This window comes from Trichoplusia ni, chromosome 18 (assembly GCF_003590095.1).
Source record: "Trichoplusia ni isolate ovarian cell line Hi5 chromosome 18, tn1, whole genome shotgun sequence".
Classification (NCBI taxonomy): Eukaryota; Metazoa; Arthropoda; class Insecta; order Lepidoptera; family Noctuidae; genus Trichoplusia; species Trichoplusia ni.
The window spans coordinates 4802598-4819189 of NC_039495.1; the positions used below are offsets into that span (position 1 = coordinate 4802598).

Sequence of the window (16592 nt, forward strand, 5' to 3'; positions counted from 1 at the left end):
TGATTTTATATAATACAACTTTTTATAGACGTGAATATTGTAATGTGTCGCTTTTTCAAAGTAAATAATTCAGCACTTATGCTATGACGTCATAAAATCCATTCTTAGCGTAGAATACATTCTCATACAAATAATATGGATACAAAACAAATGATTTAAAATTGCGTTATCCCAACATCCTCTATTCAATGAATAAATTCATTCTTGTGTAGAACTGTAGACTAGTGACGCATAAAGCCAAGCAGTCAAAATCGTAATTTATCAATTGAAACTAATGGTGGGGGCTATATGGACCTCCACAATGTCAGATGCACCGTAATGAGCGTGACTCATTACTGAGACATGTTGTCGTTTCTGTGCTCCTGGTACTCACATGTTGTGTCATGTGTATTTATTTATTTCCTTATTTATGTTTGAAGTTGGAATGGATCAAACATTTGTTATTATTTTGTGACTTGACTTAAGTATAGATTGGTTTTGACTTCGTAAAATCACAAGATGTCTACGTTATGTGGTTAAAAAACGTGCTGTCCATAAGTAAAGTAATAAATAGTATTTTAATGGCGTTGCATTCAGATCTGAAAGACAAAACGTGCCAAACTATAAATCAATGATAATGACGTCACAGATGCATCTAACTAGGATCACATGATCGCCGAGTGATTACTCTGTCCATAGCTGTATGCGCCGGAAGTATTTTAATCCATTGTTGTTGATCAAGAGTGACACACAAACGTTGACAATGCCCCACTCTAGCCACTACGCCTCTTCTATCTCCTTCACATGTTTCAATAGTTCGTATCAGGAATTCATAAATATACAAACGCCAGTACTAAACCTTGAATGGGCCTTTCAGTGCAACACGCGGCCTCGGGCAGGGTTGAATGACATGAATGATTGAGTGAATGGATAACAAATGTACGTTTCATTCATTATCTGTATCACTATCGGAACCTATTTCGTTGTGCGAACCCATGAAACAAAGAAACAGACAGTAGTAGTTGACGGTGTTATTTCGACTTGGATGAATTAATATTTTTTCATCTCTTTGTGTTGCGCCTTTGTTTCACACGCTACTCGTATCGCTTTACACATTAGATAATTGTCACTTTTGCAGTGTGTGTTGCTCTTATGGCATGATGTATGTGAACATTGTGTTCACTATAACTGGTATATTAGTATTGTTTTGCAACACGCGGACGCGAGCTGATGGTGTCCACATGTTGACCTCAAACGACCTTATTCTATCTCCTACTCATACTACCGTTGCATTAGTCATGCTTTATGTTATGCAAGCGAGGGCTTGCCCCTTCCGCAGATGCTGTTGCCTAATGGTACGCTTTGATTGCTTCGTATCGAATAAGCAGAGTTTACAAACTATAGATATGAGCGCCTACTCCCATATGAGTCATGGTTTCCTAGTATCCCACGCCACCAGTGCTTATAAGGTAGTATTTTACTGTTTATTAGTAAAAAAATACAAATCTTCTAATATATAAAATTCCCATGGCACGATGTTAGTTACCGTGCTCCTCCGAAACGGTTCGAGCGATTTTTATGAAATTTTATATACATATTGGGTAGGTCTGAGAATAGAACAACATCTATTTTTCATACCCCTAAGTGATAAGGGTTGCTCACACTAAAAAAAAAATATTTTATTTTTTGGACAAAATTGTTTGTGTTTATTTTTTTTATAATGTGGCATTAAAAATACATAACTAGAAATAATTTATTAGGTAAAACAACGTTTGCTGGGTCAGCTAGTTTACTATAAAATATTAATCAAAATGACAACATAACACAGATGACCTTCACACAAAAAATATTACATTAGTCATTGAAGCACACAGCTGATATGATTGTAAACCTAATTCTTATTCAAGCCATGAATGACTGAGTCAGACGATATAGTCCAAAACGATAACTAGAACCAAACCCTCCTTGCGAAGGTTTACATCGTCGACACGTAGCGTTCGTTCATTCATAACTTTTATGGTATCCTGGTATTTCTGCACTTAAGCTGCTTATAGAAAATGTGCATGCTAAAAATAGTTTTACCAAGATGAGATTGCCTTGCTGTTTGACAGATACGTCACAAAGTCCAGACCAGATCTCAAGGCAGCTGAGTCATTGTTTTTCACTTGTTTAAACTAAATATTGTAACACGGTGTCGGACAAAGCCTTCCTCTTCCTTTCAGACCTTACGGTTCAGATGTTTTTGGGGACAATTCACAAAAGGAGTCGTCTAGCCATCTCTGTTTGGGTCTAGTGCACACGACTCATGTTGTTTGGACCCCTGCTTCCCTAGTAGTCTGTTTGCAAATATACACACTGTACATAAAATTTGTATTTTATCTACTTGATGACGCTATAAAATAGCAATTATATATGAAGGGCTTGTTTTTTTATGATGTGCTCTGTCATAAGTCCCAGGATTATTGGCATTTTCAGCAGTGTTCATAGTGATGAGTACCAAACAATAGGTATAAAGCTTCAACTTTGAAAATAATGTTGCGATCTTTAACCTGGTTTGTTTGTGCAAGCACTGGCTGTATGTTTTCCCAACATGACACACATTACGTGCAGGGCTGCCAACAGACCGGTTTTAATCTGGAATCAACAAATTTTCGGCGTTTTTTTGGTGTATCAACAGGCTGACTTTCGCCTCATTTTCATACCACAAACGTATGTAAAAATCCAATAGCACCGTAAAGTAACAATAATCACCAAAGTTCACTAAACCAACTGTCATCGAGTTATTCCGAAACGTATTCAGTACACACGAGTACAATGGCTATTAACTACACAGGTTAATAAAATACCTACACGAGATCCGGTTTAACAACGTAACGCCCAAGAATATTTGTAGCTTCTTAAAGTCGGCGAGTTTTTTTTTAATGTTTACCATCCATCGACACCCGAGGTGAACGACCCACGCTTGAAATTCAACTATTAACCAAACCATATGCATGGTTCCCCATTCAGTACAAGCTTGTAGTGTCGGCGGGGATTTCCGAACGGGCAGGTTAGTCGGCGAGTGCGTAGTAGGCGCCCGCCCACCCGCGCGGCTTTGATGACTCTTTTAATGATTACGACCATGTTTTAGTGCAGGACTTTGTTTTGTTTCTGTTTGAACAGTGAGCATTGTTCGTTTTGTTACGGCAGTCTTCTTTTCACATATTAGCTATTCTATCTGAAATCGTGATTCGACACTCGGAAACTCGACAATAGAACCGTATAAAGTTACGATTTCAGGAACAAAAAACCAGCTCCGATTTCGAACCACTTTGTAGAGCGCTGCCGACACTTGATTATCTCATCTGACAAAAATGTGCGCTACTTTATTTTTTATGTAACGACAGGCGATTCTGTGATGGAATAGATTGTCACGTTTTGTTCGCAGAAAGATTTAGTTTTTTCGTTGTCTGTCTCAGGTTGTGCGCAAAAGTAAGTGTCCGTTGAACTGTGCAGGGTGAATGCGCCGCAAGGTCCGTGGGCGGACACCCACGAGCTCCTGATATTTTAATGTCAGCTCTCCTCGTTAGGAAACGCTCCATTACTCATTGTTTTGTAATTCAGCCCTTATAAAGTAACGCTACGCGACGCGGTTGATTGTATCACATCTAAAAAAGTACAAAAGAGACTTGTTAAGAAACCTGCAAGTTGTTAATAGACGTAGAAAGTGGATAAAAAGACCAATGGCCAAAAAAACCTTGTCCCCAAGTTTAAAATAAAATTGCACACGCTAACTTGTTACGTTGTAGTTTGCAATTTATCTGTCGACGTACAATTTATACCTAGATATTTGCACCCTAAGTGCAGGTTTAACTCGGCCCCATGTGAACGACGACGCGAGGAATAAATACATACTTGTTACTGTGGAATGTTGCATCAATTAATACCGCGATGGAAAGTAGAGTCAGTTCAAGCATGCTCAAGTGCGTATACTAGGGTGCCATAAAAAATGTGTAATGCAAAATAATGACGTCTATTATCTAACATTTACTGACCTCGTGTATAAGTTAACATTAATGAAATAAATAATCTAAATAAATCATGTCTTGTCTTTCCCCAAATGAGTTCAAAGTGTTAAAAACTAATTATGTTGATAAATACGTAATATTTTTCAATGTCTTTATTATTAGCCAAAAATATCAGTTGCGCGCTTGAATAAACTAACTCAGATTGCGTGGACTTTGATTTTATGTAATTGTGTTATGTGTAAATTACTTATAAGTTTCTTATGTCATTGATAACACGGCATTTATGCTCTCCTAATTATTCAAAACAACAGTTGGCCTATTTAAGAGATTATAGGCGATGATAATCCCAAAACCTCTCATAATATTTTTCGTATATACAAAACTGATCGTCATAGGCATAAGATGAAATAACATGGATGAAGGTAATCCACAATTCGCAGAACAGACAGTAAAAACCGTTATGGTAGAAAGTCTCTGGAATGACGACTATGAACTGGAAAGCGTTTGACCGCTACTACATACCAGCGTTTGACCGCTAAAGTTGGCTCAATAAGGAAAAAAGTTATGTCGTACGAGTATTAGCACTGTCACTATGATATTAAGCAAATTAGTTATCCTATTACTATTTAAAACGGGATAATTTGGAAGATTGAACTTTGTGAGTCTTTCACGTAAAACCTGCTAAGCGGATTCGGATGAAATTTGTAATTTGGATTGGCATAGTTTTCATCGCGATTTTGTGTTATTTTTAGCTCGCTAGGCAACAGCTAGTTTATTATATTACCTAAATTACGTAAAACGGGAAACTAACGCGAACATAATTTACTTTTGATGGCTTGACGTTTTTCGTAATTTAATATAAGTTAGTGAAAACCTGACCGCACAAGCATCTAACTTGTTGAATTACAAATTAACTAAATGACAACAACGTCTCTTGCAGAAACATTTTGTAACCTCTTATGTTATTATGCTTTCCTGGTACTTAAAGGTGTGAGCCAATGCTTGTGTTCACTACGCAAGCACTCTTAAAATGACAAAACAAGTGACTGGCCTTTGGATTTCATAAATACTTAAACCGTACGCAATAAGCATTTACATCTTTTGTCACGAAATGCTTTCATGTCAAAACGTACGAATCAACAAGTGCGAATTGTGTTGCTCGCATTGTGTTGTGCAACATACAAAAGGAAAATTAATTAATTCGACGAATCTTAATTTCTTCAATGAATTGTTCATCACGGTTAACTTGTACAGCCACACTGGCATTTCTCAATGGTGAATAGACAAAAATATCACATATTGTCATTCCAGTCACATACATTTGTGACTGGACTTGAGTGTAGTATGGATGGCTTTGCCTTATTTCTAAAACATTGTTTATAAGAACTAAGTAATCCACATTGCATAAATTATTAGCAAAGTCAACTACAGGTTTTTTTTCACATGAAATTGGACATTTCACTTCGACAAGCTTTGTCACACATCCATCCTCAACCACTACTCCATCAATGCTAACGCACAGCCAAGGTTGCTCTTTACTAATAATTGCACCAACAGTTTTCACTTTACAGAAATTTATTTTTTCGTAAAGTAATATAGCATCTTTTTCATTACATAAGCCATACCGGGTTGCAACACAATCAATTTTCTTTGGTTTTAAAATACTTGACACTAAACTTTCTATGGATTTGGTTTTACGTGATTTTATACTATGTATATTTTTACTTGCAGTTATCCTCAAGTGTCTAATTGCATACCAGTTTGGACAGTCTGATTGCTTCATTGTATTACAACAAATGTTAATTATGTCTTCATTCGTTACAGCTACATATTTCTTATAATATTCTTCTAGATTTTCTGCTAGCGGGTAATCACGTTTGTATAATTGAAATTCACTCTTAACTGTAAAAAAAAAGTTTAAACAAGCTAAGCAGTCTTCTTTTTCCAAATCAACTTTGTCCGATGTATCAGACACAACTTCAGTTACTAGGTTTGAATCTAGAGTCTGCTCTGTTGCCTGTAATATTTGTTTCAACGATGACTCTTGCAATAATTCATCATGCCTTATTATTGATTGTGGTTTACAACATTCAGTCTTGGATACTGATGGAAACATATCTTGAAAGTACCTCCCTTTGGAGTATTTACATTGAACAAATTGACGAATGCTGGGTTTGCCCCATTGTTGTTCACAGCTTGTTTTTGAATGACTAACTTTGTCGTTAATGTAACATATTAGAGCAGCAACATGTTTGCATTTGCCGCTTTGGTTGTAAACGCAGCTGCACTTTACTCCGGTGACAACCCGAGAACTATTTATCTGTAATAAATAAATAAAATCGTTAATAGATATATACTTTAACTACCGTAGAATACTAAAATGTGTGAATGTTTTTAGGTTAGAAAAGTACTTACGTTTAAACTTGTGTTATAGGGTGTTACGGTCACCGATGTTTGACGAATGATGTTTGCTCGTATTAAATAACTATTGCCATTAGTTCTTAGTTCTTCGACATTCCTTACGTGTTCAGCTAAAACCATTTTTTTTCCCTTCAGCATAGTTTGGGGCTGGAAACTTATTTCATGTTTTACACTCTCAAAACCAGTTTTTATAATCACATCCATGTTCTCCTTAATTGTTTTTAACATATATCTATAAAAACACTATTTATTGTCTTTCTATATATTTACTTTATTTATTTTAGAACAATAAACATTATGCACTTGTCATTCACTGTTTGACATACTCCCCTTTTGTTGCGTTTACATGGTGGCGCTGGTGTCGTGCACGTTCCGTATAGTGGGTAAATATTATTCTTTGGTAAGAAAACTCTTCCTCAAGGCTCGACTCAAGGCTAAATCGACAAGATTGGTTACATAAATTGTAATCTAACTTTTATAAACAACCTTGGATTTCAGTTCGTTCTTTATCTGTATATTTTAATCAACGACCGCCTGTACGCATATGTACGTAATGCGCCTGAGTAGAAGTTAGGTAATGCAAGGTCGCTTTCTAACGTGCTCCGTAGTATCCAGTGAGGGCTGGCATGCGGCATGGCATGGCTTGAGCGTGAGCCGAGTGTGAATTGCCTTATAATATGTGCACTGACTGGAAATTGCAGGGTTTTTATTTTTTTATAGATGCAACAACTAACAAGTGATTCTTGTAATTTAGTTGTCCGTTTGAAAGGTATGTGCATCCTGTTGAGAAAAAGATTGTTTTGTCTGGCTTTGTAACTAGGATGGCATTTTAATGAAGAGGTATTTTAATGAATTTTGCTTACTCAATTTGATAGCTCATAATACCTATATGATTTCGTTTTTATGTAACAAACAGCTTGAAATAAGCTTCATATACTAACTATACCAATTGCTTTCTAAACTAAAAATATAAAAGTAATTTCATAAGTGTTACACATAAATTATTAAACTATTAACTGGACGTGTGAAGAAACGCTTATAATAAATTTCCTCTTAAGTACCCTACTCGACCACATTCCAAGAGGTTTCGGAGCGCCACCACTGAATCATAAGCATTCGAGTCAATTTATTATGATTACGAGTTTATTACCGAGTCAAACTTCGGTTATTGGTCTTCAAATCTGTAGTCGTAACAAACAATCTAATTACACGTAGTTAATTAATAGATACTGGTTAAAAAGGTCTGGGAACCTATTAACAACAAAACAAGGTTGTTGTGAAAAAAGGATGCCGCTCTACAACATGTAGAGTTTCGTCTCGCTTTTACCTTACTTTAAGTCAAGTTAGTTTGGGTCTCCCTAAATATGAGAAAGAAAAGTATTTAATAATTTTTAAAAAAAGGTCAGAAACAATACACAACTTATGTTTTCTGATTGTCTACGTTTCTGTATGCAAATAACTGCACGAAATCAAATGCAGTCTATATTTAGAAACCGTTTTTGTTTGGTTATATCGATAAATGATACCAAGGCAACATAACTTCACGTAGCGCGCCTTTTACATAACGCCTATGTACTGATTATGCGTTTAGGCACAGCCGAGTGACTTGCAATACTGCATCTGATTATTTACCATGTAATCAAACTTTGTTATATAATGTTTATCAAGGTATTTTTCTAGTTTCAACAAATATAACAAAAATTATAACTGATAAGTTTGTATTTTTGTGCAAAATTGGTTTTATATGACTTTAGTTGACCAAGTACTCAATACTATTGAAAAGTTACACACAGTACAGTCTACACGGAGCTAGCTATCTCTCTTTAACAACTATAACAACCTTTTTTTACGTGTATATGTTTCGATTTTAACTATTTCCAAATTAAATTAAATAATCAGATACTCTAGAACCGTCGGTCCTTCAGACAACCGTCAGATATTGTAGAACATAACATTTTGCACTCAACGCAGGTAATTCGTACAAAACCAATATATGTACGACCTACACATTTATTTGTTCAGTTTTAGTTTTACTGTGGAGAGAGATTTACGTCTTTAAACACTTTCACCATACACTTAAAGCAAACAGAAATAACTTCGCTACTATTTGTTAAGGTAAAATTATTCTCGTAGCGAAAATTACATTTTAGCCGGGAGCCACGGTTTGAAAACAATTACATCTGTAAACAATAATTTATGTAATACTCATGTTTAGGTGATTCCCAGTTTCTAAGCCTTCGGTTTTCATAAATTTTCGGGCCTTACAATAAATATCACAAAAAGTTATGTTCAACCGACCCACCCGTCTGCTATTTTATTTTAAAATTAAATTTACAAAACATTTTCAACTGTAAGAGTTATCAAATGAAAAGAATAGTAGAGATTAACGCGCAAAGTAATATAAACCACGCAGTTAGTAGTGCCACGCTATTTGTAGCTACTTAGGAGGGATATTATACCATAATTGGTTTTGATGGCTAAGACGTAGCTAGCGGCGGACCGGAAATCTATCATTATTGCCTATGCAGAATAGATTGTCCTAGGTCTTGTGTATGTGTCTTCACTCACTTATGTATGATAGTTAAAGGTTGGCAAAAGTCTATTCATCTGATTATGGAAAAAAATATTTAGTTTTCAAAGTACTTTTCAAATTGCTTAATCGATCTAGTAGTTCATTTTCCTACTAAATAATATGATAAACTTAGAAAAACGTATTCACATTCTTATAGTGAAAATAGAAAGACGAAAGTACTTTTAAAACGTGGCTTCTGAAATTAGTTTTTCAACTTTCAGATATCGAACAGATTCTGCAAAGAAATTGTGAACTTCTACTTTATTTATGAGACTGAATGGAATTGTTTTTACACTTCTTGAAGTTTGTTTATTTAAATGCAAAGTTCGGTTGTTTACAATACATATATACATATGTAGTTAGATTTGAATTTTATGATTTAATACTATTTTTTAAATGGGTAAAAACTATTGACCTTGAAATCGTTCCTTCTCCTTTAAATTATGGTTAATACCTAGTATACCTACATAGCAAAATACAAGTGTATGTACTAGGAAAACATAACCCAAAAGAGTACTTAATGACAATAACATTTCCTAATAGAGTGCACACAGTTCCCGGAACACGATTCCTTATGATGATACCGTATCAATGAACAAATATAGAAAGGGGAAGTTGTGCTTTCTCGCTCTCACCTACACGTCCTTACGGCATCTTGAAGGACCTCTTATCAATAACAGTTGGACAGTAGCCCAATACAAAGTGAACGCGTTTACAACAGTATTAGTAAATAATAGATATTAATTCAACCTTGTGATTTTGTGACTGCTTTTTTTGAACGGGGCTTTAAGTGGGACGTGATTTCGCCTTACAGTGGGACAGTTATTCCTTAATTTGGGACTTGTGAAAATTGTTTGATAGCTAGATTTTTTAAAGGTTTTTCTTTATAAATTGTTGCTTTTGTGCCGTAATGTACGTGTCAGATGTGTCTTGTCTCAATATCTCTGGCCTTCTCGAGGTATTATGCGGATGGAGAGTAAATACATGTTTTGTTCGTTTCCACCGAATCAACACTAATGTAAATGTAATGAAGCATTCATCGGTTATATTGTATTTAAATCATAGAACTTTGTCCATCTATTGTTTTGATTTAATCAGCTGATTGGTTGTTTGTCTTAAATCAGCTGTTCCTATTATAAAGATAAAATCGAAGATTACAAATATATTGTTTTAACGCTCACTGTATAGTTGGAAGTTAAACAAAATATTAATTTTGATTTGATCTGGGCCCAGATTCTGCTATTTTATAATGGCCGATGACTGAAAGGCAATTGGATTAAATTTGAAAGAAATCCTATTCTCTTTAGCATTTTGCCAATACAATAATTGGAAATTCATTGTACTGACCACCCCGTACTGAATTTTCAATAATAGTCTTGGAAAAATGCTTAGAATAATACGTATAGTGCCAATTTATTCCAATTTCCATTCATTAACCGGCCATTGTAAACATCAGAATTGGGGCCTTGTAATATGTCGTCAGTTCAGTAATTTTTTAATCTTTTTCGTCTATAATTTGTTTATATTGTTCTTAGCCATATTCAACTATGTAACCCGTATGTCGGTTTGTCCGCAGGTGGTAGTGCCGTCGACTAGTGAGATGTCGGACCGCGAGCGGTACCGCGCGCCGCCCCAGCCGGAGCCGCCGCCGCACCGCGTGCGCGCCGCCGACCTCTACCCGCGCCTGCGCACGCACTACGACGAGCCCGGCCTCGATGCCGGCTTCACGCCCATCTGTGGAGAGTTTGTGCAGGTATACTACAACTATTATACTAAATATATTATGTACTATTCAAGAGTTCAGCCCCATATAACGAAAGACGAGTGACATTCCCGCTCAACCCAAAGTGGATGGAGTCATCTGATGTTTTGCCATCCGAAAAAGAGATACCGGCAAATTTAGTTTCAAGGAATACGGTTTTCCAAGACTGCGTTTTAAGAACATGTACATTTGAAGATACCAAGGGGCTAGTTCTAGTTGACATTTGCAACACAGACTCAAAAACATTGCATCTGAAGGTTTATGAGACTAAGGAAAGTAACGTTAAGTACTTTATTAAAATAATAATTCCCCTGGCGATATTTGCCGCATGTCGGCGGCAAACATAACATCAAATATATTTTAAATAACATAAATGCTCGAATAACGGGCTTCACGACCGAGGCATGCTCGAGAGCCAGACGGACTCAGTCTAGACGCTGGCTTTCCGCCCAATTTGCAGCATCACGGCACGTGCAGCTACGATAGTACTAGGATTACATAATCCGGCGCCGTCATTTGTCATCCTCGCGTAGAATGTCTGCAGGCACTTTCAAACCTGAGCCCGGCTTAACGCCAACGGTTTGCGCATTCCTGCTTCTTCAACTGAAGCAAATTAATTACCTTGTCCTTTTCAAATGGTTATTGCATTCCACAATATTAAAATGCAAACGTTTGGATGTATGGATATTTGTTACTTTTTCATGCAAAAACTACTGAACGCAGACGAACCTTGGCCACAGATAGTTTATAACCTGGATTAACCCATAGGATAGAGTTTATCTCGTTTTTATGTTCCCGTGGGATCATTTTCGATTTTTAGCAGGCCCGCAAGACAGCTAGTTTTTTAATGAGGATAGAGCTTGCGTAAACAGTCGATTTTTGTTAAATATTACAAGGTTAGCATAAAAAATACACATCTGGTCAACTTAAGTCATGACATATAATAACACTGTGGATCTCTACAATCATACGACAATTTGTTGACAATTTTTACATGTCGTAACAAAACGTCATGTTTACGGGAAGCTACGAATCAAGTAATTTGTAATGAAAATTGTAATAATCGCAATTTAATAGTACGCTATGTTGCCTTCGTGAACGGCGTTACTCACAATGTACTTTGTGTTGTGTTTCCCAACATAATTATACGGTTGCTTCAACCTCCTCAATACTCATGACGTCTTAATGATTTCTTGACAAATGTGTTACAAACACGTCTGCACACTTCCTGCATGTACAAAGTACAAATCACAAATTAATTAGAGAAATTGTTACCTATTCGTAAACTACGCATATTAAGTAACCATAAGACCTATAAGGTCAGCAGGTCGATGCATCGAGTTGAACGAACCGCAATGACGTTCCGATAGTGTTTAGCTCCGTTCTAGTTCTGCATTCCTGGTAGTTCGTTGACTGCAAGTTATCAGCCTAAAGCGTGCACTTATGACGCTGATACGAGACTGCTGAGCGAAAATAGTGTTATGCATACGTTAACGTAATTGTAACAGATAGAGGGAAATTATATTATCATATATCTTACCCAACAATAATGATAAATTTACGATGTAAGACAATGTAAGAGTTATTTAATTCTGCATTCCTTTTATTTCATTCTTTTTTAAATCATCCTACCGTTGCAAAGTCTAAGGAGAGACCAGATTTTTCTGTCCCGAGAGCTACAGAGCTACTTCAGACCTTCCTTATTTCTATTAATAAAGAACAAAATTGTTGAAGTGTATGTAAATGTATGAATCCTTCAGAATCCCTTGCCAAACTGCTGTCTATATGTCAATTATAACATTTAACCTTTTGTAATTTGTTGACAGTGGGTGGGCCGGACAGCGGACGGCGGTACAATCGCGATGTCCAACTACCGGCTTCACGTCCAGCCTCGAAGGCGGAACGGGCCGGGAGCCTCCATTCCGCTGCGACTCATCGACGCCCTTGAAATCCGAGACCTGTTGCACCTGATTGTACTTTGCAAAAATGGAAGACAACTCAAGTGAGTATCCTTGGATTTTATGATCGCCTGGTACTTTTTTATAGTTTTTTTTTTGTGTTGGTCAAAGCATATTTTTAGGTCTTTGACAATTATTATTTTGTTGCAATAAATACTCATTGTTACTGAATCAATCTTATCGTAATTTATAAGTCGCGTAGATAGATAAATAAGTATCACGCTCAAATCATAATAGGTATTACTTACAGATTATAATTAAAAGTGTAATTCTAAAAGTAAGTTGTTAATAATATTATTTGATATCTTCTTTGTTTACATACAAAGTTTGTTATGTTAAATGTAGGTAAATGTCACAGTGGAATAAAAACATTTCAAATTTATCAAATTTTGGGTCATAAAACGAGATAAATATGTCGAGATTGAGTGTTTACCATGGCAACATACTGCCCATATAATAAAAGGCAAATAATTAAAATAACTTAACATTTTGAGCTAAATTGGTGTTACTATTAATTGAATTAGTTTTTGATATCGCGGTCTCGTAACAGAATTGAGGTTAAATACTGATAAGCAACCAAATAACGAGCAAAGAAAGCGGACATATAAATTTTCCTTCAATAATATGATAAAGTTTGTTTAAACTATGAATTATCTGTTGTTGCTAAGTGCTTAAGTTTTATGAAACACAGGTTAGAGCTATAAAAACTTTTACTTGATAAAAGAAACTACCTATACAAATAGTGACAAATTCTTAGCGTGGTTGGTACGAATGGGCTATATTTTACCATTTTTTTTGCCACCCCTAATGATGTTAGGTCGGACAGAATTAAGAGCATAATAATATGCTATGCTTCATCTGCGATACACATCAGAAAGATATGCACACAGATTGTTATTAAATAAAAGGACTTTTGTATCATTGAGGAGTAATTAATAACACATGCACAAGAACATTTACTTTTCTGCATTGCCTCAAAATTATTAATACTCAGGGCTAACTGTATAAATTTTTCCCTAACGAAGTGTGCACTTGTTCCAGATGCTCATTCAACACTGGTGATCAGTGTATCGAGTGGTGGAGGAGGTTGAATACCGCCCTAGCGCCGATCGGCTCCATTCAGGAGACGTTCGCCGCAGCGTACGCTGCCTGGGCCAAGGAGCAGCCGCCGACCTCCGTGCACAGGGCCCTCATGAGGGCCTCGCAGTCTCCACAGAGACACTGGTTCGGTCCCGAAGTGAGTAATGTGGAGGAAATTATTTTATTCTTTTAATTATGTGTATTATTTTTTAAATGGACATCATTGAATAAAGTCCTTACTAGGCTGCCAGAAAAGAACTCAGTGTTCTTGACTCGTCTCTAGTAGGACCAGTAAACTGAAATATTACTTTAATACTACAAAAAGAATCTTATGTTTTTGCTAACCCATTTTAATTTTATAAAGAACCAGAGTCCACAAAATAAGTGAATAGCAAATAAACTTCTGTACTTGAGGATCAATAAAACCATGTGAAGTGTCTATAAAAAAATCTTAAACCAGTCACTTCTAATAAGTGTTTATAACAATACTAATTTGACAAATATCTCGTTTTCCAGGTGGAGCGGTTAGGTTTCACGTCGAAGGGCGCGTGGCGGGTGACGGCGGCCAACGCGGAGTACAAGCTGTGCTCCTCGTACCCGCCGCTGCTGGTCGTGCCCGCCTCCGTCTGCGACGAGGACCTCGACTCTGTTGCCAGGTGAGAGAGAAGAGACGTGGTACCTCTATAGCTCTAGAGTGTGTTTCTGAATTTTAGGTTGTTTGCTATAACATCCCGAGGGAATATTTAAACCCTACCATCACTATTTTCCTCAATACCAACGTAGAAATTGAAATCCCACTAAAACTTTTATCAGCCGTTTCAAGGTTTAAAAATTGCGAAGAAGTTTCTTAATCTAGCTTATTCAGCGATCTCCACATTATACCCTTTCCTTAACACTCGATATTATATCTAACCTTTTTCGGTTGAATACCAAATTCCATGTGGGGTAAATGCTTGTTTGACTTCTACAACACAATTTACTGTAGCATAGAAAATCACAGTTAAAATCAAGTGTATATCTGTTTTCAAACGTGTTTCCGTCCACCAGATTCCGTGCCATGCGTCGCGTCCCGGCCGTGGTGTGGCGTCACCGCGGCAACGGCGCCGTGATCGCGCGCTCCTCGCAGCCCGAGGTGGGCTGGCTCGGCTGGCGCTCCAGCGAGGACGAGCGGCTACTGGCGGCCTTCGTCAGCGCCTGCAACGCTGACCGAGGGATGCAGACACCTAATAACAATAAGGTGAGGGTTTAGGGATCCTATGTTTGTGTATGTATATGGGAAGACCAATATACAAAGCGGTGGTATAACAGGCTGGTGTTAGTTCTTTAGATAAGTAGGACAATCAATAACCTAGGTATTACTTGGCACAGCCTGATCGAAAAAATATTTTTGCGACTCGGCACTAAATTCGAAAGTTCGTTTACTGATATTTCTTTCTTGGTAGTTTTTTGCTCATTAGTTAAAAGGCTCCGATCGATTTCAATTAAATTTGTCACCCCTTTCTTGCAATAGATCTCTACTCACAATTTTCAGAGATATCGCGTGAGGAACATGTATACAGTTCAATGGAACCACCTCCTTTTGAACTCGGCTAACAATATAATTGTATGCTTGATGTAACTTCCTCATGGTAATGTACTCCTGGTACTATCGGTATCGTGTCATCGCATGATTTGTACGTTTTCCTACAAAGATATAAATAGACTTCTAACAACTTACGGAAGTTATTGTTTATCATTATTTGCTTCTACAATTATTAAATAGTACTTTGTAATTCATATTTGAATCAATTTGATTTCCTGCCAATTACCTGGTTTAATGAAGGGTTAATTTTCATAAGTGTTTTAAGTATTAATTTTCACGCACGGTATTGAATTATAAGAAAATAAGGAATGGCCAGTATTTTCAATGGGACTTTATAGGTTATTACCTATAAAGTCTTCTATTGGAATATGCTTTCAAAATAAAATTGTACTATTATTATGCCAATATTAATATCGAGTTTTAATCATGGATGATCAATTTCAATAAAAATAATGACATTGTACATACGAGTGCTAATAAAGTCTAATTATATTTCAGCAACTCAAACTCCTAATAGTGGACGCTAGGTCATACGCATCAGCTGTGACGAACCGCGCTCGCGGCGGTGGCTGCGAGTGCCAGCAGTACTACCCTGCAGCAGACATCCAGTTCATGTGCCTGCCCAACATCCATCACGTGAGGAGGAGCTTCCAGCAAATGAGGGCGTTAGCAGCTGAACCTAGTGATCAGACCAAGTGAGTATCAATATCATAACGTTTTATGGGAGCCTAGTACTCAGATAAAGACAGTATGGAAGTAGACCCTGGTTAGAAGGGCAAGTGAATTATTGGTTGTGTCATCCTGTTTTATGGTACCCTAGTGATCAGAATAAATATGTAAATAGTTGTTACATTATTTTTCGCAGACGACATAGGTATGTTGTAGTTTATTGGTTACGTACTTAACCTGTTTTTTAGCGATAGGTAGATTGGAGCTGTTTAGCTAATAGAAGCGAATTGATTGAGTTTTAATATTGCTCAGAGCTATGTGACCCTGGTAGTTCAAAAATGCGTAAAGCATTCGATTTATCTATTTTATAAAAACGACAAATGTTAATTTGTTTTTTTCTAATTCTAAAATCTTCAATTTTGCTTTCAAACATTTTCGTTTAAACAAAACGGAAAGTATAATTGAACTTGTAATTTAAAATGCATCGACAACGGAACATCACTTACAGACAGCGGTCCGTTAACATACTGCTAGGAATGTCAGTCAAGTTAATTTCAATGCT

General features: G+C 36.6%; 2 protein-coding genes across 6 annotated transcripts in view; one reads left to right on the forward strand and one right to left on the reverse strand.

Annotated features, from left to right (window-relative positions):
• Window positions 1-16592, forward strand: part of LOC113503028 (myotubularin-related protein 4) — a 77341-nt gene that overhangs the window by 50574 nt on the left and 10175 nt on the right. For all 5 annotated transcript variants that reach the window (XM_026884816.1, XM_026884811.1, XM_026884815.1 and 2 more), the window contains 6 exons: window positions 10556-10732; window positions 12568-12743; window positions 13741-13936; window positions 14296-14435; window positions 14827-15016; window positions 15860-16056. In XM_026884816.1, the coding sequence (XP_026740617.1) occupies window positions 10580-10732; window positions 12568-12743; window positions 13741-13936; window positions 14296-14435; window positions 14827-15016; window positions 15860-16056 (1052 nt within the window). In that variant the 5' untranslated portion in view covers window positions 10556-10579. The remainder of the gene's footprint in view (window positions 1-10555; window positions 10733-12567; window positions 12744-13740; window positions 13937-14295; window positions 14436-14826; window positions 15017-15859; window positions 16057-16592) is intronic.
• Window positions 1739-7253, reverse strand: LOC113503032. Its single transcript, XM_026884824.1, has 2 exons — window positions 6402-7253; window positions 1739-6306 (listed from the first exon to the last, which is right to left on the reverse strand). The coding sequence occupies exons 1-2, from the start codon at window positions 6633-6635 to the stop codon at window positions 5179-5181; spliced, it is 1362 nt and encodes a 453-aa protein (XP_026740625.1). The 5' UTR covers window positions 6636-7253; the 3' UTR covers window positions 1739-5178.

Bases quoted from the DNA above. Each gene is read 5' to 3' on its own strand.
- LOC113503032 (XM_026884824.1), bottom strand. From the start codon at position 6,635: ATGTTAAAAACAATTAAGGAGAACATGGATGTGATTATAAAAACTGGT. The intron at 6,307-6,401 runs GTAAGTACTTTT...TATTTATTACAG, and splicing joins CCTATAACACAAGTTTAAAC to ATAAATAGTTCTCGGGTTGT.